Genomic DNA, 26,878 nt, shown 5'->3' with positions numbered 1-26,878 from the left:
CTACTCCCAATGTGAGGCTTGAACTCACAATCCGAAGATCGAGTTGCACACTCTATCGACTGAGCCAGCCAGGTGCTCAAACCCTGATATATTATTCTTAAATAGGGGTGCCTGGGTGGTTCAGTTGGTTAAGCGTCTGCCTTCAGCTCAGGTCATGATCCCAGGGTCTTGGGTTCAAGCCCCACATCGGGCTCCCTGATCAGCGGGGAGCCTGCTTCTCCCTCTGCTTGTGCTCTCTCACTCGCTCTCTCTCAAATAAATAAATACAATCTTTAAAAATAAATAAATAGGGTGCCTGGGTGGCTCAGTCGGTTAAGCGTCTGCCTTTGGCTCAGGTCATGATCCCGGGGTCCTGGGATCGAGTCCCGCATCGGGCTCCTTGCTCTGCGGGGAGTCTGCTTCTCCCTCTCCTCCCCACTTGTGCTCTCTCTTACTATCTCTGTCTCTCTCTCTCAAATAAATAAATTAAATCTAAAAAAAAATTTTATTTATTTATTTATTTTTTTAAAGATTTTATTTATTTATTTGACAGAGAGAGAGACAACGAGAGAGAGAACACAAGCAGGGGGAGTGGGAGAGGGAGAAGCAGGCTTCCTGCAGAGCAGGGAGCCCGATGCGGGGCTCGATCCCAGGACCGTGGGATCATGACCTGAGCCGAAGGCAGACACTTAACGACGGAGCCACCCAGGCGCCCCAAAAAATTTTTTTTAAATAAATGAATAAATAAATAAATAGAATATTATATCAGCGTTAAATTTCAACATTGCATAACTGTGCTATAGCTATTAAAAGAACTCCTTTGCTCTTAGGAAATATACACTAGGAGTGAAGGGGCATGATGTATCCAATTTATCCTCAAATGACTCCCAAAAAAATACATATATGGGGCAAATGGGGCAAAATGTTAACAACTGGAGAATCCAAGTAAAGGCCATATGGGAGTTATTGTACTATATTTGCAAATTTTCTATAAATTTTAAATGATTTCTGAGTAAGAAGCTAAAACAATTTTGATGAAAAATTAGTAAGATGACCCAAAGTGCTCAAAGAAATTTAATTTTGGAAAAAAAAAAAAAAAGGGATGCCTGGGTGGCTCAGTCAGTTGAGCGTCTGCCTTCGGCTCGGGTCATGATCCCAGGGTCCTGGGATCGAGTCCCGCATCGGGCTCCTTGTTTGGTGGAGAGCCTGCTTCTCCCTCTACCTGCTCTGCCTGCCGCTCCCCCTGCTTGTGCTCTCTCCCTCTCCCTGACAAAAAAATAAATAAAATCTTTAAAAAAAAAAATTAAGAAAAAAAAATCTAAAAAGACACTTTCCTCTAAAGGTAGGAGTCTTGGGGTTTCTTACACTGTTGTATTTCCTAGGGATTTTGGCAATAATTCTAAAAGTAGAGAAACCTTGCCTTTGTCATCTACATGGGCACCCCTGGCCCTGCTCAGAGACTAAAAACATAGCCAGGCATATGATTTGAGGAGTGCCACAAAGGCCTGCTTGCTTCACATAGCTCCCCCATAGTTCTGCCCTGGCACTGCTAATTCCTCTTGGTAGATAAATGAATTTTTATCTTTTTCAAATCTTCTGCATCTGAAATTTCACTCTTAGAGCCAACTATTTGAATTAGAAAAAAAATCTAAGTTTTGTCAAATTGATTATCAAAGGCCATTATTAAAAGTGACCATCACCTGCAAATGTGAGTATGTAAGTGGAGGAGAATAAAAACAGCTAACACTTACAGAAAGTTGTATGCAGAGGCTGCTGTTCAGCAACAGTGTCCTAGTCCCAGGCACAGATGTGGTCCGGGTCGGGTGGAGGCCGCAGAGCTTGCCAAGGCAAGGCCAAGGACAAGAGGTGGCTCCTCATCACTAACTGTGCCTCCTGGTCAAGGACATGAAGATAAAGTTCTTGTAGTGCCTGGGTGGCTCAGTCAGTTAAGTGTCTGCCTTCAGCTCAGGTCATGATCCCAGCATCCTGGGATCGAGCCCCGCATCAGGCTCCCTGCTCTTTGGAGAGTCAGCTTCTTGCTCTTCCTCTGCCTCTGCCCCTCTCCCCCTGCTTGTGTTCTCTCTCTCTCTGTCTCAAATAAATAGATAAAATCTTAAAAAAAAAAAAAAGATAAAGTTCTTGGAGTTCTATTCTTCTCCCTGCCTATTAAGCAGTCAGATCATCAACTTTTTTCTGGGTATGTCTCTCTTTAAAGATTAGGCCCATGCAAAAGGAGACCTGCACTGGCCAGTGGATCAAGTTCAAGGCATTCGTCACCATTCGGAACTACAACAGCCAAAGTTGGTTCTGGGTGTGCTCCAAGGAGACAGCCTCTGCTATGTGCGGGGCCATGGTCCTGGCCCACCTCCCCTCCATAGACACAGGGCAGTGAGGTTACCAGGAGATCAAGATCAGCAAGCCCCACACCATCTCTTGAAACGTGACAGGCCACTGTGTCTCTGTGCTGGCATGCCTCATCCCTGCCCCCAGAAGCACAAACATCATCTGGACCCAAGAAGCTGCTGAAGGTAACTACTATCAACAACTGCTACACCTAGACGAAAGGTTGCACTGCCACCCGGGGCAACTTAACCAAGGCCACCTTTTATGCCATCTCTAAGATCTATAGCTATCTCACCAAGACGCCTCGAGGAAGAGACCCTGCTCACCATGTCTCCCTATCAGTTCACTAGACCTTCTAGTAAAGACCCACAGCAGAGTCTCGGTGCAGAGGATCCAGGCTCCAGCTGTTGCCACCAGTGTTTTTATACAAGGAAATTAAGGTGAATTAATTAAGCCTGTAAAAAAAAAAAAAAATCACCCGTGAGATGTGTTACTTCACAGAACCCTGGAGCTCATCATCAAACGTTACTGCTGCTGTGGTTATTCTCAGACCACACTGAGGCACAATGAAGTAGTATTTTATTATTATCATTTTGTAGAGGCTCAGCAAGACCAACCAATTATCATCTTGAAAAACCAACAGTCTGAAGCTATTAAGTACCCTGGCACAGACTCCTAATGGTGGAGGCCCTAAGACCCCCAGGCATCAAGTCTAGAATTTTGGCAAGCCTGCATGGAGACCTGCGCTCCCCGTCAACACATGCTTCTGTTTGGAATTAACTTCCCCCTTTTTTTTTTTAACTTCCTGATATTCTGCATTCAGTTAGAGTTCTTGAAGTCTAACGCAAAATCTCGTTTTCAGGCCTTGATAACTGTCCTCAACTGTTAGAATGGCCTGAATGTCCTGCCTCACCGCCTTAGAATTCCACGCCGCAAACTACTTAAGAGTTCAAAATCCTTCGGAGATTTCCTATCCCTAAAAGACCAAGTCCATAAATTTCAATAGCTCAGACTATCATTCGTCGAAATGTAAATTATTAAACAGTATTTGATAACTTGAGGAAAAAGGAAATGGCAAGTCAGAAATTCAAATACTTACTTGGTTGGCAACGACTCGGAGAGGAATGCTGCAGCCCCGGGAGACGCTCCACCCGCCTGCCCCGGAGGAGGCGGGCTGGGGGAGGTCGAAGCAGTCTTCGGGCTTCCGGCTCAGCAAAGGCTCGCGGGGCAGTTTTCGCAGGGGACGACCCAGTAGGACCGTCCGGCGGAGAATCGGCCCGCCGGCGCCCGGCCCTACAGTCTCCGAGGAGTCCCGTCCGTCGCCCCTGCCGCCCTAAGCCGCGGTCCCAGCCATGGCTGCACGCCTGTTCCGCGGCTCCCTGCGCTGGTGGGGCTACCGGTGCGCCCTGCCCTCGAGGCCCGCCGCGAGGTGAGTGCCCGCCCGGCTCCCGCTCAACTGCCCCGGGCGGGCTGCGGGGCCGAGGCGGGCGCGTGCGCGGGGGAGGGACCCCGGGGGCCCGGAACGTAGCATCGCACGGGGGGCGGCAACCTGGGCGGGGCGGGGCGGTGGGCGCAGGAGACTCAGAGGGTAGGGGCTGACCCTCGTCCTGCGGCGCAGGGTACGGGATGGGACCCACGTCGACGAGGGCGGATGCGGGCCTCGGTTGTGTCCCCCGGAGTCGCGGGAAAGCCCCAAGCGGGGTTCGCCAAAGGCTCACTCTCTGGCCCCAGTCCGGCTCGTGAGATTCTGGCCGCGGGGTTGCCGGGGAGGGGCGTCCAGCCTGGGTGCTCTTACGGGGACTCGGGCTCCTACCTTTGGACCTAGAACCGTGGCGAAAGGCAGCGGAGTAGAGCCCCAGGCGCTCTCAGGGTCGTGAACCTGGAGGTGGGACTCCCGCCTCGCAGGTCCGGAGAAAGTGTCAGGCGTCTGTGAGCAAGCCTACTTGCAAGAGTGCCCCTGAGAAGGCAGCCCGGGACAGCGAAGACCTGACCTCCGCCCCATCAGACAAGGACATTGAAATTTACTGAAAAAATCCTTTATTTATTTGTTTGGCATTTTTCGGCACAAGCTTTATAAAGAACAGAAGAACACTTTTTTCACAGTGTACTCAGTCCGACAGAGCCCAAGCTGTCGGGCTCTTGCTCTTAACAATCAGTGGAGGCTTCAGACTTTGCCACTTAGCACATTCTCCACGGCTCTGGTTACCTGATCAGCACTGAAGCTGTTCAAAGAGACATTCTTCTCTTGGCCAAATGCGTAGCTGGCCCAGAGTTTGGGCTGCACATCAGAACACTCGCGCATTAGGATAAACAGGCCAGGGTTCGCCTTCTTCAGCTCCACATAGTGCTTCTCGATGAGTTCCCTGACGCCCTAGCCTGGCTGCCCGGCGAGTGCTGGCTCAAGTGGACGCGAATCTCACGTAGGCCAGGTTTGGCCCCATCCCGAGACTCGCTGCGGGCCGCGGCTATCTCCGGGGGTGCCCAACTCCCCGCCCTAGGACTTCCTGCCAAGTTCTCCCTGAACAAATCCTTTAATTAATTAAATTCGGAAGAGTTAATAGTTTCTAAGTGGCTCTGTGGTGATGCAGGTAGTGTTCATGAAATCAAAAGCTTTAGATAATGACACTAAAATCCATTCATCGGATAAACTGGAAGCATCCAGGATTCACCATTTAAAGAGTATGGCATGAATGATAAATTAGCTCGTTACAACATTAGTGGAACTCTCCGATGCTATGGGAGCGGAAAAATACCTGTTCCTCCTGAGGACAGTTGGGAAGACTTCACTGAGGGGGTGACTTGACTTTAGGATGCACATACTTTTCTGAGCTCTTCCCCAGAACTTCGTAAGACTGTGGTCCTCAACTTCTTTTGTTATCGGGACTCTTAATTCTCTTAAAGTTAGAGGACACCCAAAGACCTTTTGTGTGTGTGTGTGTGTGTGTGAGGGTTGTATCTATCCATATGGATATCAATAGATAACTACAAAACGAATTTTATAAATAGTTAATTAAAAGTAACAATAGAGATTATGGTAAGTGAAGTAAGTAAGACAGACGGATGCTGTATGATCTCATTTATATGTGGAATCTTAAAACAACAAATGAAAAAAGAACTCATAGATACAGACAAAAGATTGTGGTTGGTGGGGAGGGTGTGGAAATGGGAGAAGAGGGGGTGCAAGCTTCCAGCTCTAAAGTAAGTCATGGGAGTTTAATGTACAGCATGATATTTCAAATGTGCTAAAAGAGTAAATCTTAAACGTTGTCATCACAAGGAAAAAAATTATAAGTATGTGGTGATGGATATTAACTAGACTTATTGTGTTGATTATTTCACAATATATACAAGTATTGAATCATATACATCTGAAACTCTTATATGTCAATTATATCTCGATAATAAGTAAAAGTAACAATAATAAACCCATTACATGTTATCATAAATATCATTTTTATGAAAAATAGCTTTTTCAAAAAAAAGAAGAGAAACATCGTTTACATTGTCTGGCTTAGTAGAAGACATCCCAATTCTTATATCTGTTTCTGCATTACGTCTATTGGGATAAATTATTTTGGTTGAATTATAGGAAGAAAATCTCATAGAGAATTTGGAAAAAGGACAACCTGAGGGACCCTCTGAATAGGTCAGGGACTACAGTTTTATTATAGCAGGCTTCTTAATGTACAAATGAATCATTCAGGGAATTTGTTAAAATACAGATCATCTGATTCACTAGATCTAGGGTGAGGTCTGAGATTGTGTATTTATAACCAGTTCCCAAGTATTGCTGAAGGTGCTGGTGGAGACTTGTCTCCCTTTTATAATGTAAATGATTTTTTAAAAAAATAATAGAGCCTGGCCTGTTAAATTAGTAGTTTATTTTTGTTCAGTACAGATTTCCTGGTCTTTATAAGAAAAAAAAAAGGGCCAATTTATTCAGTAAAGTTTTCTTGGTCTTCAAGAAATGGATGTTCCAACATACTGGCTGTCAACTTTTTGGATTTTCTTCCGCATATTTTCTCTTGAACACTTTTAACTGACCTGAAAATCTTTATTCTTTCTGGCACTTCTTTCACTTTCTATTTTCTTGGTGTATTTTACTTAGAAATATTCTGAAGTTTTCCTTAAAGTAATATAGGATATAAAATTTTAAGATAGGGGCAGACTGGAATATAAATTTGCTAATTATGTTGACAAATGATTCAGTGTTTCAGAGCACCAGTTTCCTGGCCTCAGCACATTTTTCTCCTGAGGAAAAATTCCAAGTATGGAAAAGCTATATGGACAAATGTGTGCATTATAGTTTTATTTCTACTAGCAGAAAATTGGAACCAATCATTTTGTTACAGGATTTTTCCTTTAGTGCTTGCTGTTCTTGATCACACCGCTTGCAAGAATGAAGAGGTAGACCAGACCTGCAGAGTGGTGGGCAGCAAAGCAGTTTACTGAGCAATAGTAAAGTTCATTGAGTGATCATACAAAGGTCCCGAAGAGGGAGGGGACTTGAAGGAGGGGACCCAAGAGGGTTGCCACAGCTGGAGTTTCTAAGTCTAGGGTTTTTTATGGGCTTGTTGGAGGGCTGTTTTAATCTGATTAAGCCTCCCTGCACCTGTCATCCAGTCAGGTTTTTATCACATGAGAAAGGGTGGAGGCCTTCTTCCAGGGTGGTGTAAAATCCTTTTAAGGGTGGTTCCCTCTTAGGGCGGAGGCCCCTTGTCCCTGCCTGCCTTTCTTCCAACTATCCTTCATCAATTTCAATTATGGGATAAAGTAAAATTTGGCCTGTTTGGTATAACAGTATAGTGGTATGTAAGACCCCTGCACCCCTCTGACTTCATCTGCTACTGTTTTCACTCAATCCACATTTGGCCTCCTTGCTCTTTATAGAACATACCAAATACCATCCTGCCTGACACCTTTTGCTCTAATTGTTTTCTTGTCCTAAAATTCTTCTGTTCCAGAAATCTGCTTGGCTGTCACCTTGAGGTGTTTGCTCAAATCTCATTCTTCTGACTTAACCTACCCTGACTGCACTATTTCCATACTGCAGCCATGGTCCCTGCCTTGTCCCACACACACATTCTGATCCTTGCTCCACTTTTCTTTTCCATAGAACTTACCATCTCCTCCTTTATTCTATAATTTGTCTCTTTACTATATTATTTATCATTATTCAGTCTCCCCTTCTAGAAATGTGAACCTGAAAACAGGGATCTTTATTTTGCTCACTCTTGTAGCCCAAGCTACAAGCCAAGCCCAAGAACAGTGCCCGGTACATAATGGGTACTCAAAGTATGTGTTGACCAAATGAATGAATGAGCCATTAAAAATAATGATTTAGATGACTGAGTAGTAACCATGAAGGCTAAGGCAGACTTAAGTATAAAAATTGTAGTATTACATGTTCATAACCAAAGATTACCATTTAAAAGTCATCTCACATTATATTAATAAACTCCACTAAAAGTTGCATATAAAAGATAAACCTAAAGCAAAATGACAGAAAATGCATATTAAGTGTATTACTTAGCTTATGCTGTCATAACAAAATACCATAGACTGGATGGCTTAAACGACAAATGTATTTCTCATAATTCTAAAGGCTACATAACTGAAGATCAAAGTGCTGGCCAATTCAGTTCCTGAGCTCTATTTGCTTGTAGATGGCTACCTTCTCCCTATGTCCTCACATGACCTTTCCTTGTTGTGTGTACACAAGGAGAGAGCTAATTCTCTCTTCCTCTTATAAGGCCACAAATCCTCTTAGATTAGGACCCCACCCTTATGACCTCATTTAACTAATTACCTCCTCAAAGCCCTATTTCCAAATACAATCACAGTGGGAGTTAGAGCTTCAACATGTATTTGGGAGTGACGCAGTTCAGTTCATAGCATTAAATAAAAATACATAAGCTAAAACAAAATAATTCATTACAGGGGGGAAAAAAGGTTGAGACAACCTAATTGCCAATAAACAAAACTGTCTTTTAAACAAAAACACTAAGAAGAAAGGGAGGAGGGGGAAAGGAAAGAAAGAAAAAAAAGCAGGGTCCATCTAAGGAAGAGAGAAACCCCAAACAGAATTTCATGCAAAACAACCTTTGCCAAAATTTGGATATATGATAAAAAGTTTTTTAGATATGAGGTTGGAAATATACAAAGTGATACACAGATTCTCATACTCTTCTCAGGAGTGCCCCAAGAGGGAAATAAACCTGAAGACAACTGAACTAAAGGAGCTACAGAGCAGTCTTATTTTAAGGTTAATATGGAGGGACAAGGAGAAGGAAGGGTCAGTTTCTGAAGATCTTGATTAATTCTGTGCTAATCCTTACAGAGATTCATGGACATTTTTTTTATTTACACGCAGGTTTCCTCTAATATGGCAATAACATCCCCATAGTTTATATCTTACACACCTGCCATTTCAAATTGTATGATTCTGAATGAAATATTAATTTGGATTCTGGGAAAGTGTTAATATTATCTTAAACATCATAGTGACATGAAAACTTACCAATATTATTATGTGGTGGTATTTGAATTTTACATAATTTAATTCACATCATGTGACAACACTGTTTTACCTCAGCTCAGACCTGTGGTTAGTCATAGCCATGATGTCCTCATTATGGGTTTCGAAGTGAAGAGTGAGTTGAATAAAAACAAACTACTTGATCTCATCTAGATGAGGTAGATCCTATCAAAAGTGGTGATGCTCAAATTTGAACAGGTCTGTCAAATTTCAGAGTCTTTCTACTTACCTCTGTAGTTTGTCTATGGGGGGAAAAAATCAGTGTTTTTCCATGTCGTTAAATAGAACTAACCTTCCATTTTGTTCAGTGGCACTAATTTGGATATGAAGAGTAACCATTCACTTAATTTTCTTAATGTATATGTATATTTTTAAGATGTTCTCATTCTGGAGGGGAAGAACGTCTAGAAAGTCCTTCTGCTAAAAAATTAACAGATATAGGAATTAGAAGAATCTTTTCTTCAGAACATGACATTTTCCGGGAAAGTGTAAGGAAGTTTTTTCAAGAAGAAGTGATTCCTTACCACACAGAGTAAGTGGCACATTTTCCTTTAAAGTAATATGCATAAAGGGAACCGTAAGAACCACTTCCTAGAATGCTGCATGTTGTTCTACAGAAAATATACTGTGTTAATTGCTCTATTAACATTTTGCTCTCTTAACTGTAATACTATCATACTTAACTATATAACTATAAACTTAAGGATTCTTAAGAATCCTGAGATTCTTGGGGCACCTGGGTGACTCAGTTGTTAGGCATTTGCCTTCCCCTGGGGTCGTGATCTCAGGGTCCTGGGATCGAGCCCCGCATTGGGTTCCCTACTCGGCGGGAAGCCTGCTTCTCCCTCTCCCACTCCCCCTGCTTGTATTTCCTCTCTCGCTGTCTCTCTCTCTCTCTGTTAAATAAATAAATAAAATCTTAAAAAAAAAAAAAAAAAAGAATCCTGAGATTCTTAAGTTAGTTAGCTATTTAAATAAATTTTAAAATATAGAATTAAAAATAAGAAAATTTTGAAAATTTGCAACTCATTCTAAGAGTAGTAATTTGAATACTCTGGTTAAGTGGCAATTAAGTAAATAGTTAAATTTTTTTTTTCTGCTTCATGGAAGAATTAAAAAACATAAAAGCTCAACAGGCCAGCACAATGCAAATCTTGGTTGGCAATGGGCCACCTTAAAGTACTTTTACTACTGGATCAGATGTTTATTAACTGATTAATTACTGATTACCTGCTTTGTTGACCAAAAACCTGTCATTTCTATGAAAATAGGATTTTGCTTTATTTCTAAAATTCACTCACTGTCAATTTTTTACTACAATTAAAATATTTTTAAAACATTGTTGGGGGGCACCTAGGTGGCTCAGTTGGTTGAGCAGCCCACTCTTGATTTCTGCTCCAGTCTTGATCTCAGGATCAAGCCCCGCCCCCCAGCGGGCTCTGCGCTGAGCCTGGAGCCTGCTTAAGATTCTCTCTCTCTCTCTTTCTCACCCACCCACCAACCTCCCCCCCACCCCCCCCCCCCACCTTTTGTGCCCTTTTTCTCTTAAAAAAAAAAAAAAAAAAATTAAATACCTTCCATTGAGATTTTATTAATGCTTTCTCAGTAAAAATGACCAAAATTAGCTAAACTTGATGTCATGACTAGTCTTTGGTGAAAAGCAACTTTCTTAAAAAACAAAAGAAGGGCACCTGGGTAGGTCAGTCAGTTAAGCGTCAGACTCTTGATTTCTGCTCAGATCATGATCTCAGGTTCCTTGGATCGAGCCCCATGTTGGGCTGCACACTGAGCATGGAGCCTGCTTAAGATTCTCTCTCTTGGGGCGCCTGGGTGGCTCAGTTGGTTAAGCAACTGCCTTTGGCTCAGGTCATGATCCCAGGGTCCTGAGATTGAGGTCTGCATCAAGCTCCCTGCTCAGTAGGGAGCCTGCTTCTCCCTCTCCCACCCCCTGCTTCTGCTCTCCCTCTCTGTCCAATAAAGAAATAAAATCTTAAAGAAAAAAAAAAAGATTCTCCCTCTCCCTTTGCCCATCCCCCCACTCACGTGTGCACACTCTCTTTCTCTCTAAATAAATAAATAATAAATAAAAATCTTTAAGAAAGAAAGTAGGAAAAAGTTTTGCTCTTGGAGAATCTTTTTTGTTTATTGCTTTGCTGATTTGAAACTTTGTTCCACAAAAATTGTTGTGAAGATTTGAAGTAAAAATGATGGAAGTTGACAAATTTTAGGTTAATGATAAAAATATTTCCAAAGGTACTTTAGGCAATAATTACATCAAAACATACATGATAATCAAACTCTTAACATTTCTTGAGGTATCTGTGTTTACCTTTAATCAGTATCTTCAAAAATATACCTCATACTTACTATATCTAACTACCACTTAAAAAAAATAAAACAAAAAGTTCTCAGATTCTTTATTTCCGACTTGCCATCTCTTTCCTCATTATGCCATTCTCATTTTTAAAGAAGAAAAGCAGAGGTTGCACAATCTTATGCAAATATCTAATCTTTTCAGAAGTTCATTTGACAGCTCAGCTGCAAGATGCTTTTGTTCTTTTATTGTTCCTACTTAAACTTAAGATTGCCTGCTCTTGTCACCTTTAATATATGCTCGTCCCAGTAAGTTCAACACTTTAAGGAAATATACAGAGGGCAATTGCCTTTACAGGACAGTTGGACAAATTCCCATGACTATATGGCACAACTAAGATTCCATCCTAAGAGTACCAGCTGAGAGAAACTGTACCCATGAATATCAATGGATGTAATTTGCAGGTCCAATGAATAGTCAAGGGAGAAGAGAAGTGGCAAATAGGAAGAAGTAAGGAAGAGAACAAGAAGGAGGAGAAACAATAAAACAGATGCAAATAGAAAGTTATGGCCAACGTCAATGACAATTACCTCAAATTAAGGGAACATTCCTACACAATATCACTCATAAGTTCAAATTATGACCATTAAAATAATATGAAAAAAGTGTTTCTGATTTTAAAATGTTTGCTGTTTGCAGATGGGAGAAAGCTGGAGAAGTGAGTAGGGAGCTTTGGGAAAAAGCTGGAAAACAAGGACTGCTCGGTGTCAATATTGCTGAGCTTCATGGTGGTATTGGTGGGGACTTTTATTCGGCAGCTGTTGTTTGGGAGGAACAGTAAGTATGCAGACATTTGAAGTGGAGTCTTGTTTGTTAAGCACACTGCTCACTTTTCTGAGAAGATGATAAATTATGCTTTCTAATCTTACAATATTGAAAACAGTATAAACTGTGAATGAATAAACCCCTTATATACTCTTGTGCATTTTTTTTAATGTGGGAAGATAGGAAAATGTCCTTTTAAACTGTTAGAATAGGTGCTATTGAAAATTGAAGAGATCCCTTCATTTTTAATTGCTTCATGTTTACTTTTCTCCTTTTTAAAAAACTATTTTAAAAAAATGGAAAAATATTTCCAACAAATATACTTAAAGTTTAATGTATAAGAAGAAATAAATATTTCAATTGATGAATGGGCACAGGATTTGAACCAACAGTTCATCAAAACAAAATTCAAATAGGTTCTTTTAGATGAAAAAAGTTCATCCTTATTACCAATCAAATGCAAATTAAATTAGTATCATTTTGAGTATTTGCAAAAGTCGGTGAAAATTCAAAATCATAATATGCATTGCTGACAAGGTTGCAGTGAAAATGAGATACTCATACTATTAGTGGCATTATCAGTTAGGACAATCAATACTTTGGGGATTAAAAATGTAGATACATATAAAAAAATTGAAAATATTTCTGCTTTTTGATCTAGGATGCTATTTTGGGGAATTTATCTTAAGGAAATAATTTTATAGAAAAAAGAGGAAGTGTGTACCAAAATCATTGTCATGTTAGATCATAGTCCTCCAAATATGGAAGCAATCTAAATGTCTGGTAGTGGGAGAATGAGTAAGTAAATTATATTACATAAACAATTTTGAGTATTTTACAGCTGTTTCATATTGTTGTGACAACTGTGTTAAAAAAAAAAGGACTTTTTCATGTCGCATAATTAAAAAAAAAAATAGTTAAGTACAAATTCACACCATGACTGCAACTATATTAGAATATAACCTTATGGCAAAGGTAATTTGCCAGAATGAAAATAGTTGCTATATTAGGGTAATACAATTGTAGGTGATTAATACTTTTACATGTTTTATCTTTTAATTCGTTAGGTAAGTGTTCATGGAGCTTTGTTAGAGTGCTGTTAATTGTGCTAGGGCCAGAAATTAAAAGATTAATAAAAACAAAGAGAAAATCTTCAGGAACTTCCTAGGTTTGTGCAGAGACAGGCTATTACCACACAATGTGATAAGACTTAATAATTTGTTGTTGTTTAATTGAAAGTCAAAGAAACTGAAAGCAGAACAAAATAATTTTGTGCTTTAAATTTTCTTCTTTTTTTCTCTTTAAGAGCATATTCGAATTGTACAGGCCCAGGTTTTAGTCTTCATTCAGATATTGTCATGCCCTACATTGTAAACTATGGCTCAGAAGAACAGATTAAGCACTTCATCCCGCAGATGACCAGTGGGAAATATATTGGTGCCATAGCAATGACAGAGCCTGGGGCTGGAAGGTAAATCAGCATTCATTTGGTTTTAAATTTTTGGAAGCAGTGCCCAACAGCAAACATTTTCTTAGTACCCACTTCACACAACCCTTTGAACAATATGCAAGGAGGGGTACGAAGATGAACACAAGCATAACTTACAGCCTAAGTGACTTCAAACTCCAGTAGGAAAATAAGGCTTATCATATATGAATAATAATAAAACATTATAATATATGCTGTTTTGAGATATTAATATGAGGTGATGCAAATAAAATGGTAGGATATGACTTGAATCTGGAGCATGATGACTTTTGGATGTGATGGGACATTCACATGGAAATGTCCAGCAGGCTATTAGAAATAGGGATTTGGAACTCTGGAGGCAGACTGGGGTGCAGAGAATTGGAGCAATGGGAATGAATAAGATCATTTATTCAGTCATTCGAAGGTTACTTACTGAGTGCCTTTGATGTGCCAGTTACACAGTGGCAAACAAAACAGATGTGTTTGTTGCGCTTACCGAGGAGAATGACAAGAAACACATAGATAGATCCCTAATTATAAATTCTGATGAGTACTATGAAGGGAACATGGTGCTATGCTAGAGACTAATGGAGCATGTGTGTTTGTTGGGAAAGGAAAAAATGAATTTAGATATGAGTGCCAGAGAAGGCCTATAAAAAGTGGTTACATATAAACTGAAATGTATCATCTCTGTAATATAACTTGAAGTCTGGAATTGTGATACCTCCAGTCTTGTTTTTCTTTTTCAAGATTGCTTTGGCTCTTCTGGGTCTTCTGTGAATCTGTACAAATTATAGGATTGTTTGTTTGAGTTCTGTGAAAAATGCTATTGGTATTTTTTGTTGTTGTTGTTACTCAAACATTATTTTATTAGTGGCCTTTTTGGACTGATACTTTAAAATCATGTTTTCTATACCTAAAACTTTTCCCCTTAGAATAGAGCAGGTTTTCATTTTTTGACTATATTTATTTTTTTTAATTTTTATTGTTATGTTAATCACCATACATTATATCATTAGTTTTTGATGTAGTGTTCCACGACTCATTGTTTGTGCATAACACCCAGTGCTCCATGCAGAATGTGCCCTCTTTAATACCCATCACCAGGCTAACCCATCCTCCCACCCCCCTCCCCTCTAGAACCCTCAGTTTGTTTTTCAGAGTCCATCGTCTCTCATGGTTCTTCTCATGCTATTGGTATTTTGATAGGGATTGCATTAAATCTGTAGATCGCTTTGGGTAGTGTAGACACTTTAACAATATTTGTTCTTCCATTCCATCAGCATGGAATGGAATGTCTGTCCATTTCTTTCTGTTGTCTTGAATTTCTTTCATCAGAGTACGGGTTTTTCACCTCTTTGGTTAAGTTTATTCCTAGATATTTTATTATTTTTGCTGCAGTTGTACATGGGATTATTTCTTTTTTTTTTTTAAGATTTTATTTATTTATTTGATGAGAGAGACACAGAGAGAGAGGGAACACAAGCAGGGGGGGTGGGAGAGGGAGAAGCAGGCTTCCCACTGAGCAGGGAGCCCGATGGGGGGCTCGATCCCAGGACCCTGGGACCATGACCTAAGCCCAAGGCAGATGCTTAATGACTGAGCCACCCAGGCACCCCCATGGGATTATTTTCTTAATTTCTCTTTCTGCAGCTTCATTATTAGTGTATAGGAATGCAACAGATTTCTGTACATGGATTTTGTATCCTGCAATTTTACTGAATTCATTTATCAGTTTGAGTAGATTTTTGGTAGAGTCGTTCAGGTTTTCTGTATATACTCCTGTCATCTGCAAATAGTAAAAGTTTTACTTCTTCCTTACCAATTTGGATGCCTTTTCTTTTTGTTGTTTGGTTGCTGTGGCTAGGACTTGCAGTACTATGTTGAGTAAAAGTGGTGAGAGTGTATAACCTTGTGTTGTTCCTGACCTAGGGGGAAAGCTCTCGTTTTTCCCCATTGAGTATGTTCACTTTAGGTTTTTCATATAAGGCCTTTATTATGTTGAGATATGTTCCCCCAGACCTACTTTGTTGAGAGTTTTTATCATGAGTGGATGTTGTACTTAGTCAAATGCTTTTTCTGCATCTATTGAAACGATCATATGGTTTTTATCCTTTCTCTTATTGATGTAACATATCACATTGATCGATTTGTGAATATTGAACCACCCTTGTATCCTGGGAATAAATCCCACTTGATCATGGTGAATGATTTTTTTAATTTATTGTTGGATTTTTTTTTTAAGATTTTTATTTATTCATTAAAGAGAGAGAGAGAACGAGCGGGGGAGAGAGGCAGAGGGAGAAGCAGAAGCCCCACTGAGCAGGGAGCCAAATGTGGGGCTTGATCCCAGAACCTGGAGATAATGACCTGAGCCAAAGGCAGATGCTTAACCATCTGAGCCACCCATTCATTTTGCTAGTATTTTGCTGAGGATTTTTACATCTATTTTCATCAGAGATAATTGGCCTGTAGTTCTTTCTCTTTTTTTGTGGGGGTCTATTTAGTTTTGGCTTCAAGGTAATACTAGCTTCATAGAATGAATTTGGAAGTGTTCCTTCCTCTTTTATTTTTTGGAATAGTTTGAGAATAATAGGTTTTAACTCTTCTTTAAATGTTTTATAGAATTTGCCTGTGAAGCTGACTGGTCTTGAACTTTTGTTTGTTGGGAGTTCTTTTTTTATTATTGATTCAGTTTTATTGCTGGTGATTGGTCTGTTCAAATTTCCTATATTTTCCTGCTTCAGTTTTGGTAGGTTATATGTTTCTATGAATTTATCCATTTCTTCTAGGTTATCTAATTGTTGGTATATAATTTTTCATAATATACTCTTATAATTGTTTGGGTTTCTGTGGTATTGGTTGTTATTTTTCCTTTCATTTGTGATTTTGTTTATTTGGGTCATCTTTTTTTTTTTTTTTGATGAGTCTGGCTGGAGGTTTATCAATTTTGTTGAGCTTTTCAAAGAACCAGCTCCTGGTTTCATTCATCTGCTGTATTGTGTTTTTTATTTTTAGTTTCTATATCATTTATTTCTGCTCTATTATTCCTTCTTTCTGCTCGTTTGGGGTTTTGTTTGTCCTTCTTTTTCTAATTCCTTTAGGTTTGAGGCTAGGTTGTTTATTTGAGATTTTTCTTGCTTCTTCAGGTAGATCTGTACTGCTATAAACTTCCCTCTTAGAACCACTTTTGCTGCATCCCAAAGATTTTGGGCTATTGTGTTTTCATTTTCATTTGTTTCCATGTACTTTTTGATATCTTCTTTGATTTATTGGTTGACCCATTCATTGTTTAGTAGCATGTTATTAACCTCCATGAATTTGTGGCCTTTCTAGATTTTTTCTCGTGGTTGATTTCCAGTTTCATAGTGTTATGGTCAAAAAAGATGCATGGTATGACTTTGATCTTTTTTTTTTTTTTAAGATTTTATTTATTTGACAGAGAGAGACACAGCGAGAGAGGGAACACAAGCAGGGGGAGTGGGAGAGGGAGAAGCAGGTCCCAGCGGAGCAGGGAGCCGGATGCGGGGCTCGATCCCAGGACTCTGGGATCGTGACCTGAGCCGAAGGCAGACGCTCAATGACTGAGCCACCCAGGTGCCCCTGACTTTGATCTTCTTAAATTTATTGAAACTTGTTTTATGGCCTAATATGTGATCTATTCTGGAGAATGATGACTGCCTTAGATCCAGGGTATTCTGATACCAGCTGTGGGATTGTGGGCAAAATCTTTGAGCCTCAATGTCTGTATCCGTGATACTTATTTAATAGGGTTATTGTGAGGGTCTGAATTCTTGGTAATACTAAATAGTGTATTTTAAAACCATTTTTAATATTTCATATTTACCATTCAAAAGGTTTTTTTTAATTAAACCACAAACTGAGTTGTGTCATTACCTTTATTACCTTTAATATGTCCCTACATAGAAGCATTATTTTAATAAGCCATGTACGGTCTTTAGGAACTAATATTTCATACTAACTTATGATGAAAATTATGTTAGAATACAATAGCGCACAGCTTTAAAATGTTCTTTATAATCATCTCTCCTTTTACTGAAAACCAAACTATAAGTTTTTGTCATTTAACTCATCTTTCAAACAGGTGGCCTTGTTTCCAATGTCAAGTGTCCCCAGGATCACCTCCAGGTTCTGTGATTTGCTCGGAGTCACAGGATTCAGCTTCTAATTGTATTCACCACTATAATTTATTTCAGGGAAAGAATACAAACAAAATCAGCAAAAGAAAAGCCTCATGGACTGAAATTCATAGAAAACCAGGAGCAGCTTCCAAGACCTCTCTTTTAAATGGAGTTCCACAGGACTTGTTTAATTCCTTTAGTGGCAAGTTGTGAGAATACGTGTGGAATGTTATCTACCAGGGTAGTTCATTAGGGACTCAGTGCCCAGAATTTTATTGGAAGTTGGTCACATAGACTGTTTGTCTAGCATGTGACAAAAGTTGAGATTCCCAGAAGAAAAACAAGTGTTTAGCATCAATCATTATTTATTCAAACAGTTTAGGTATAGTGCATTACTCTTCTCTGTTCTGGGAATGGTGGGAACCCTCCTGCCAAATTCACAGATGCCAACCAAAAGCCAAACTTGTAATCAGGTCTTTCTAAGGATACAGCCTGAAACCTATTTATTTATTTGTCAGAGAGAGAGACAGAGAGCACACACGAGCAGGGGGAGTGGTAGGTAGAGGGAGAAGCAGTCTCCCTGCTGAGCAAGGAGCCTGATGCGGGACTCGGTCCCAGGACCCTGGGCAGACGCTTAACCGACTGAGCCACCCAGGTATCCCATTTGAGTTCCTGTTATGTGCAAAGCAATATGCTAGGTGAAGGGCATATAAACTTGATATACAGCATGTCCTCAGAAGGATTGAGTCTGGTAAGTGGGGTAGGCAAGAAAGATAAGATCTTTTTAATTAATCACTGAAATACAAGATAAGTGCTCTAAGAGAGTGTGTTATTTTCCTATGGTTTCAGTGGTAACAAATTAGCACAAACTTGGTGGCTTAAAAAGACAGAAATTTATTCTCTCACAATTCTGAAGGCCAGAAGTCCAAAATCAGTATAAATCCGGCCCAAATCAAGGTATCAGCAGGGCTGCACTCCCACTAGACATTCTAGGGCAGAATCCATTCCTTGTCTCTTCCATTTCCTGGTGTCTGACACCATTTCTGGCTTTGTGATCTTATCATTCCAACCTGCCTCTGTGGTCACGTTGCCCCTCCTCTTCTGTCCGTGTAATCTCTGTCTGCCTCTCTTTCACAAAGACATTTGCATTTAAGGTCCATCCATCAGATAATCCAAGATAGTCTCCCCATCTTGAGATCCTTAAATTAATCACATCTGCAAGACCCTTTTTCTATATAAGGTAACACTTCACAGGTTCCAAGGATTAGGATAAGTGATGTAGACTCTTTATACATGATGTTATTCATTGTAGGATATTTACAAAAATTGGAAACTACCTAAATAGATTGTTTTAAAAAATCATGATAAATCTTACACAAACAATGAATCATGGAACACTACATCAAAAACTAATAATGTAATATATGGTGACTAACATAACATAATAAAATAAAATTTAAAAAAATCATGATAGGGCGCCTGGGTGGCTCAGTTGGTTAAGCGACTGCCTTCGGCTCAGGTCATGATCCTGGAGTCCCAGGATCGAGTCCCGCATCTGGCTGCTTGCTCAGCAGGGAGTCTGCTTCTCCCTCTGACCCTCCCCCCTCTCATGCTCTCTCTCTCTATCTCATTCTCTCTCAAATAAATAAATAAAATCTTTAAAAAAAAAATCATGATAAATCTATACAATGTAATTCTATGCTGATGATAAAAAAAAGATCTTATAGAAAAGCATTAGATATTATTTGGAGGTCAAAAGCATATAGTTTTTAAAAATACATATATGTGTGTATCTGTTTCCATTGAAAAAATGATGGAAAGATGTGTTTTAGAAATGTTTATTCCAGGAGGAAAAATTATTTTCAATATTTTTTTTGGTCTGGGATATTGTCTGTACTTTTCATATTTCAATTGTGAATATTTATTTTATATTTTGAAAAATAATCTATTCCACTTTTAGAGCAGGCTTGTTAGAGGAAGCATTTGAGACATAGTCTTTTTATTTTTTTTAGAAGCTTTTTTTTTCTTTTAAAGATTTTATTTATTTATTTATTTGACAGAGAGAGCGTGAGTTGGGGGAGGGGCAGAGGGAAAGGGAGAGAAGAGAGGCAGACTCCCCGCTGAGTGGGGAACCAGAGAGATCATGACCAGAGAGATCATGACCTGTGCCAAAGACTGAGCCCACCTAGGCACCCTGGATTAGGAGTTTTTAATGCCTGGACTGAAAAATCACTGGCAGGGTTTTTCATAAAGTTATTGCTCCACCTCTGGCAGGGCAAGGATCTGCCCCTCACCTACCAAGGTCTTGGGAGTGGGGGGAGCTCCTTCTGTAGTGTGGTAGAGTGACGCCCCAACCAAGAGGCAAAAAAGCAAGAAGTATAAGGAGCACCCACCTGCCAGGCACAACGCAAGGCACTTTCAAGTGTTATCTCACTTTTTTTTTTAAATTTTTTTTTTTAAAGATTTTATTTATTTATTCATGAGAGACAGAGAGAGGCAGAGGGAGAAGCAGGCTCCCAAGGAGCAGAGAGCCCGATGCGGGACTCGATCCCAGGACCCTGGGATCATGACCTGAGCTGAAGGCAGACGCTTAACCATCTGAGCCACCCAGGCACCCCAAGTGTTATCTCACTTAATCCCCACACCAATCCCATGAGGTAGGGATCCCTGTTTTACAGATGAGGATCCTGAGGCTTGGAGGGGTTCATCAAATTTGTCCAAAGTCATAAAGTTTACAAAGTCATGAAGTCTCAAAGCCAAGATGAAGAAAGCCAGGTCTTCTGGTCTTCCACACTCTGCCACACTGAATTCTTTCTCTGATCCAGCCTCAGTCTCCCATGAGAAGTTCACTCTTAACATCCATATCCCTCGCTTTGTCCTGGTCCCTCTGACTGAGGGTACTCCAGTCCCAGCACAGGTCTCTTCGGTTGCTCTTGGGGCAGGGTCAACACAGGTCGCCCAATGCCCAACCAGTCCTGGACTACACTCATTTCCCCAAAGGGCACCCCAGTCTGGGCTATGCCAAAGGGTCTGGGGTTCATGCCCAGGAAGAGCACTTCCTTGGGGCCCTGGGAGTAGTGAGTCACATAGCTGCAGTGTGGCTCCCATGCATACTCCACAGAAATGTGGATGATGCCCACAGGCTCTAAGAACTGCAGCTGGCTCAGTTTAGCATTGAGCCACAGCTCCTCCTCCAGGAAGCCCTCAGCCACGCTGGGGGCAAGGCTGGGGCTCCATCAGGGCACTGGCAGGCTCATGGAGGGGCCCCAGTAGATAAGCCTGGGGCACAGCCATGTCACTGTCACCTTTTTAAATCCTCTTTAAAATGACCTTCTACCAGGGAGTGTTTCTCTATGGACTCCTCCCATTTCTACAGCCCTAGTACACTCAAGGCTCAGTTGCCCACTTTGCATTCCAATTGTTTCTGAGGGTTTTCCAGGCTCTGGGTGTGTTTCCATCATGTCTGGGCCTCCCATGGGGCAGGGATCAGGATTATTCTCCTTCATGGGACCTCAGGGTTGACAGAACAGCTTGATCCATCAACCTGTTCTCGGACCCAAGCCTGGTTCAGCTCTCGAGACATAGTCTTTTAAATAGCTAAGTTTTACACTTGATCTTAGCCAAAAGGCTGAGAAGTGATTAAATAGCTAAGTTTTGATCAATAAAGATGGGGGAAGGAACCAAGGTGAATGGAAGCAGGCAGATACATGGTGGCTAATAATCTCAAATATAGTGACCTTTGACATGTCATCTGAGTCTAATTTGGAGGTGTTGAATGCTACTTGGAATTTTTATGCTCTGTAAAAGCTGGCTAGTTTATGTAATCTTAATCATATACATTTAGAATATGATACATCAGACATGATTTTTCAGTGCATTTGTGTGAACATTTCTAATATTAGTTAGAAGTCAATTTTTATCATGGTATAAACAGCTTGAATTATCACATTATAGACATACTTATGTAAGATCTTTTTGATAATTCAGTTTCTACCAACTAATGAATTTCTTTTCATTATTCTTCACTTTTTCCCAATTATAGTGATTTGCAAGGAGTAAGAACAAATGCCAAAAAGGATGGAAGCGACTGGATTCTCAATGGAAGCAAGGTGTGTAAAGAGGGGCTTCCACAGCCCTTCCCTCCTGAGTCATGCCATGAGTAACAGTGTCTCAACCCTTACTCATTATTGATTCTCTCAGATCTGTGGACTCATGGGAAGAATTGAGTTTACTTAAGTTTACTTAAGTTGTTTTGTTTTGTAAGAATTTTGCAACATTTGTATTACATGAGATCTGTGCCTCTTCTATGTTCCATTTGCCATGCTCTCCTCGCTAATATGGCAAATGTTTTAGCTTCCAAACAGCCCTTATCAAGCCATAAAAGAGGAAGGAAAGGCTTGTATTGTCCAAATATTAGGCAAACAATAATTAATAAACTTGATATTCATGAAAAATTGGGGATAAGATTTTCTTATAAATATCAAGAAGAGGGGCGCCTGGGTGGCTCAGTCATTAAGCGTCTGCCTTCGGCTCAGGTCATGATCCTGGGGTCCTGGGATTGGGCCCGTGTCGGGCTCCCTGCTCAGAGGGGAGCCTGCTTCTCCCTCTCCCACTCCCCCTGCTTGTGTTCCCTCTCTCCCTGTGTCTCTCTCTGTCAAATAAATGAATAAAATCTTTTAAAAAAATATCAAGAAGAGTTTCTAAAGTTCTTAGGAGAGAAAGATATCTTTGATAGAATTTGAGAGCCCTTCAATCCTTCTGAGAGTCACATCAACCCAGATAGAATTGGAAAGCACTCCAATTAAGGTTACAGACAGGCTTAGGAGTAAATATGTCCCTTAGAATCTAATATCACTGATGGCAGAGGATTTTGTTTACCTAAAGCTGTGTCTGGTATAAACTCAGTAAATATGTATTGTCGACTGAGTGTTAAGTGAAGGAAAGATGTTTATCTTTTACACTAAGGAGGTCTTTCCAAAAATTGTTTCAAAGCCTGTTGAAGAACTAATTATGTTTGTTTTCTTTGAAATTTTTAAAAAAAATTTCTAAATAGTTTTAGACTAATACCCTTGCATTTACAAAATCACAAGTTTGAGTGTTATACTGTCAAATTGCTGTAAAATTTTGTAAACACTCTTGATTTCTGTACTTAACACTGTCAAGGACTAAGAGCAGTTTGTGGGCTGACGTTGGTCTGAAGAACACATTTTGAGTAGCCCAATTCTTTTTTTTTTTTTTTTAAAGATTTTATTTATTTATTTGAGAGAGACAATGAGATAGAGCATGAGAGGGGATAGGGTCAGAGGGAGAAGCAGGCTCCCCGCTGAGCAGGGAGCCCGATGCGGGACTCGATCCCAGGACTCCAGGATCATGACCTGAGCCGAAGGCAGTCGCTTAACCAACTGAGCCACCCAGGCGCCCCTTGAGTAGCCCAATTCTAAAGACCTTTCCATAATCTAGTTTCATAGTTGTTATACAGAAAAACAATTATCTGTGGTGTCAAATAAATTTGGAAAATGTGTGCAACTTCTCACTCTTTGATATGCTGATATACATTGTGAACCTCTAAAAGTTGGAACTAGGAAATTCTCTTCATAGATTATCTTGAGTCACTGGTGTTTTTCCAAACATACTGTAAGAATTTTAGTCTAAATTATTCGTCCTAAGCATAATAATAAATATGTGCTGATTCCAGTATATGATCACTTAACTCTGTCCACAGAGGGCCACAGAAGACTAGGATATTTGGTCAAAAGTAAAATGAGGGGGTGCCTGGGTGGCTCAGTTGGTTGGGCATCTGCCTTCAGCTCAGGTCATGATCCCAGAGTCCTGGGATCGAGTCCCACATGGGGCTCTCTGCTCGGCAGGGAGTCTGCCTCTCCCTCTCATTCTCCCTCTCTCTCAAATAAATAAAATCTTAAAAAAAAAAAAAAGAAAAAGAAATGGGAACCCATTCTCCTATGACTCCAGCTTTCTAAGCAGGTCTTCTGTGCGAACCACCCAGGAAAGCACCACTGACAGCTTCCAAATCTCTATAGACATAACAAAAAATTGAAAAGAAGCAAAAGTAAAGGAATAAGTAAGTAAATATAGTACATCAATAAGATGACCTAATATGCGCCCATTAAAGCATCAATATGAAGTTTTTAATGGTATAGAAAAATAATTACATTAAATGAAGAGATCATATTAACATTTAAGTGAAAATGCATATAGATTTCAACGATGTTAAAAGAAAAAAGACCAGAAAGGAAATTCATAATGCTTTCTGATGGACTGATGGAGGATTTTCCCCTTTTTCTTTATCACAACATACCGTCTATGTAACGTCTACAATGAGCTTATGTTATAATCATTCAGTACCAGAAAATAAAAAAATAAAAAATGATGGCCCTCAGTAGGAATAATCCCAGCCCTATTACAAATTTTGACTGTCATGATTAGAAAAGAAATTGAGAGTATAAAAGGTATGAAACTGGGAGACCTGAAAGGTTTTTGAGCAAGTGGTGTAAGGGAGCAACATTGTAGAAAAAAATAGTTTTGCCATGATGTATAGAATTTATTTTCAGAAATACATTTTTCTCATTTATTCAACAAACATCCTTGAAGGCCTTCTATATGCCAAACACTATTCTAGGCACCGACGGTAGGTAAATGAGTAGGAAATAGCCCCTTCCCTCAAGGAACTCCTTCTACAGAGAGATGTTGAGGGTTTTTGATTGTTGTGTCACATATAACCTGTCCCCCTTCACTTGCTATCATGTAGACAACGCTAATATCATTGGCTTATTTCCCATTATTTGTATGTACAGCACTGTGGATTTTAGAACATAATTCTTCTTTAATAGTATAGTGCCCCTTAGAACAGATTCCTTTTTCTCATCTGCAACTTCTTTCTAAAATACAGTTCATCCTTTTATCATTTTTATAGATAATTCTGTTTTAATTTGGAAAGGACATAGTAAGCTCTGTTCATTATTATTTATAGTATTAATTGCGGAATGAAAATGTACTGGCTTCATTCTTTGAAGCATTGGGTTGCTTTCTTTGTGCTCTTTAGTGACCTCATGTAGGTTATTAACCCTGCAGATACTTGGGTAGAGTACAAAGAGAGGCATAAAGAATGTCTTGTCCGGTTTAGTCTCCTTGAATATACTTTCCTCCAATCATGACTTCTACATGGACCTGATGTATTGTGGAGCATCACAGTATATTTGGGGTTTGCAGGTATTCATCACCAATGGGTGGCTGAGTGACGTTGTTATTGTTGTGGCGGTCACAAATCGTGAAGCTCGCTCACCGGCCCATGGCATTAGCCTTTTTCTGGTGGAAAGTGGAATGAAAGGATTTATCAAGGGACAAAAGCTACAAAAAATGGGACTAAAAGCCCAGGTAAGTCACAGTATAAATTATTAATTATAAATAATTGAGTTTACTCAATTGTGCCTTATAGAACTATGTAGTTCTATAAGTTTGATATATGTATATCAAATCATACCTTCTTATGACAAATTCCTAAGATATGCTTTTCAGAAACGGTAAGAGAGATTTATTCCGTTTATCTAATTGTATCTCTTTCTGTTATTCAGCATCAGAAGTGAATCAGGTATTTTGAGTATCTGCTTCAGAAATGGCAAAATTAATTATATGTTAATAGGCCTTCTATTAAATTGATTGAAGAAAATTATGAAATAAGAGCAGAAAATATTTGTCTGTTATTTGATAATTATCTGGTAGTTTTTCATTACCAAAAAAGGAAAACATGTTTTACTTAATATGCATTAGAAACGCTTAGCTCTTGGTATGTACAGAACTGGACAAGACTGGACAAGACTGGAACTAGGATGGCAGTGTGTGGGTAGTGAGAAAGCCACGCGTTTTTGGAATCAGGTGGATCTGAGTTTGAATCCCTGCTTTACCACCTCCTCGTTGTAATCATTAACCACTCCAACTTGGCTTCCAGTTTATTTTGTTCTTGCTTTTGTTTTCTTAAATGGAAATAATCATTACCTCATTGGCTTGTTGGGAGACTTAAATGAAATAATTGTGTACTTAATTGTGTGATCCCTTAGGATACTGCGGAATTATTCTTTGAAGATGTCCGGTTGCCAGCTAGTACTCTACTTGGAGAAGAAAATAAAGGCTTCTATTACCTCATGCAAGAACTTCCACAGGTCAGAGTTATTACAGAGTCTATCTTTTGATTAGCGAATGAAGTTGAATGAAATAACATAGAACTGTGTAAGCTCACGTATATAAAACTGGTGATATAGTCAATCATTAACTCAGGGATATCCAATCAAAGCTTATAAGTGAGTGGGGAAATTAGGTATTTCACAGCTGTAATATCCTCTTAGAATGATTGTAGCTTCTTAACTACAAGTCAAGAATTCTTAGCTCCTTATAAGGAACTGTCAGCCGAAACAGTTGGCAGGATTTTTTTGTAATACCTGAGAATCAAAGGGGAAGGTGGTTGAGTTCATACCCGATAAGGTCAGCCCTCCATCTGTGTTTTTGGAGTGTGCTAGCTGAAAGATCATTGAGCCTCACATGCCAGCATATGAGCATAGGTGCATCTGCCTCAGCCTGGGCTAAACGTAAAATTGGGGACAAGGCTAGAAACACTGCCACAGAAATAGAATACAGAAATCACCAGCAAGATGATTTAAACTGACTGTGGATTGCACTAATGGACAGACTTTAACCTGTACCCTTTAAGATGTTGATTTTCACAGACCTATTAGGACATGTAATGAGCAGAGATCAATAAATAAAAATCAACAATTTCATATTTCTCTTCTCATAGATGAATGATGAGAAGAAGGAATGAAATAAACTATGTCTGTATCTATATGTAGTAAAGACAGTCATTTATAAAAATAAAGGATTTGTTGTAGAGAATTATGGATATGTCAATATTTTTGTAAATCTCTGTGGGAACATTTTCTTATAGAATTAAGAAATAAATTAGTTTTTATGAGTTTTATTAAGATTATTTATAAGATTTGTCATCATTGAGATCATGTGAAAATCACTTGTGGAATTAGAATGATTCTTAGACCTAATTTTGGGTTATAGGAAAGGCTACTGGTTGCTGAGTTGGCAGTTTCAGCCAGTGAATTCATGTTTGAAGAAACCAGGAATTACGTTAAAGAAAGAAAAGTTTTTGGGAAAACAGTTGCACATATGCAGGTAAGCTTGTCGTCATAGTTTAGTATTAAGTGACATCAATCTAAATATGAATATGGAGTAATTTTCATAGAGGT

The 26,878-nt window shown here is 39.6% G+C and overlaps 2 protein-coding genes and 1 pseudogene across 2 annotated transcripts in view; 1 reads left to right on the top strand and 2 right to left on the bottom strand.

Annotated features, from left to right (window-relative positions):
* Positions 1-3,453: 3,453 nt before the first annotated feature.
* Positions 3,454-26,878, top strand: part of ACADL (acyl-CoA dehydrogenase long chain) — a 43,866-nt gene continuing 20,441 nt past the window's right edge. The window contains exons 1-8 of the mRNA XM_021703087.2: positions 3,454-3,751; positions 9,237-9,392; positions 11,874-12,011; positions 13,306-13,470; positions 21,655-21,721; positions 24,840-25,004; positions 25,685-25,786; positions 26,691-26,804. Of these exons, the coding sequence (XP_021558762.1) occupies positions 3,675-3,751; positions 9,237-9,392; positions 11,874-12,011; positions 13,306-13,470; positions 21,655-21,721; positions 24,840-25,004; positions 25,685-25,786; positions 26,691-26,804 (984 nt within the window). The 5' untranslated portion in view covers positions 3,454-3,674. The remainder of the gene's footprint in view (positions 3,752-9,236; positions 9,393-11,873; positions 12,012-13,305; positions 13,471-21,654; positions 21,722-24,839; positions 25,005-25,684; positions 25,787-26,690; positions 26,805-26,878) is intronic.
* Positions 4,487-8,944, bottom strand: LOC110591967 (NADH dehydrogenase [ubiquinone] 1 alpha subcomplex subunit 2-like). Its single transcript, XM_044913315.1, is given in 4 exon segments — positions 4,487-4,696; positions 4,699-4,851; positions 5,824-5,878; positions 8,913-8,944. Coding segments are annotated over 4 exon segments (450 nt in total).
* On the bottom strand, positions 20,353-20,906 carry LOC110591968 (annotated as a pseudogene).

This window comes from Neomonachus schauinslandi, chromosome 3 (genome assembly GCF_002201575.2).
Source record: "Neomonachus schauinslandi chromosome 3, ASM220157v2, whole genome shotgun sequence".
Taxonomy (NCBI): Eukaryota; Metazoa; Chordata; class Mammalia; order Carnivora; family Phocidae; genus Neomonachus; species Neomonachus schauinslandi.
The sequence above is the reverse complement of the archived record's forward strand: the minus strand, read 5'-3'. Positions and strand labels throughout refer to the sequence as shown.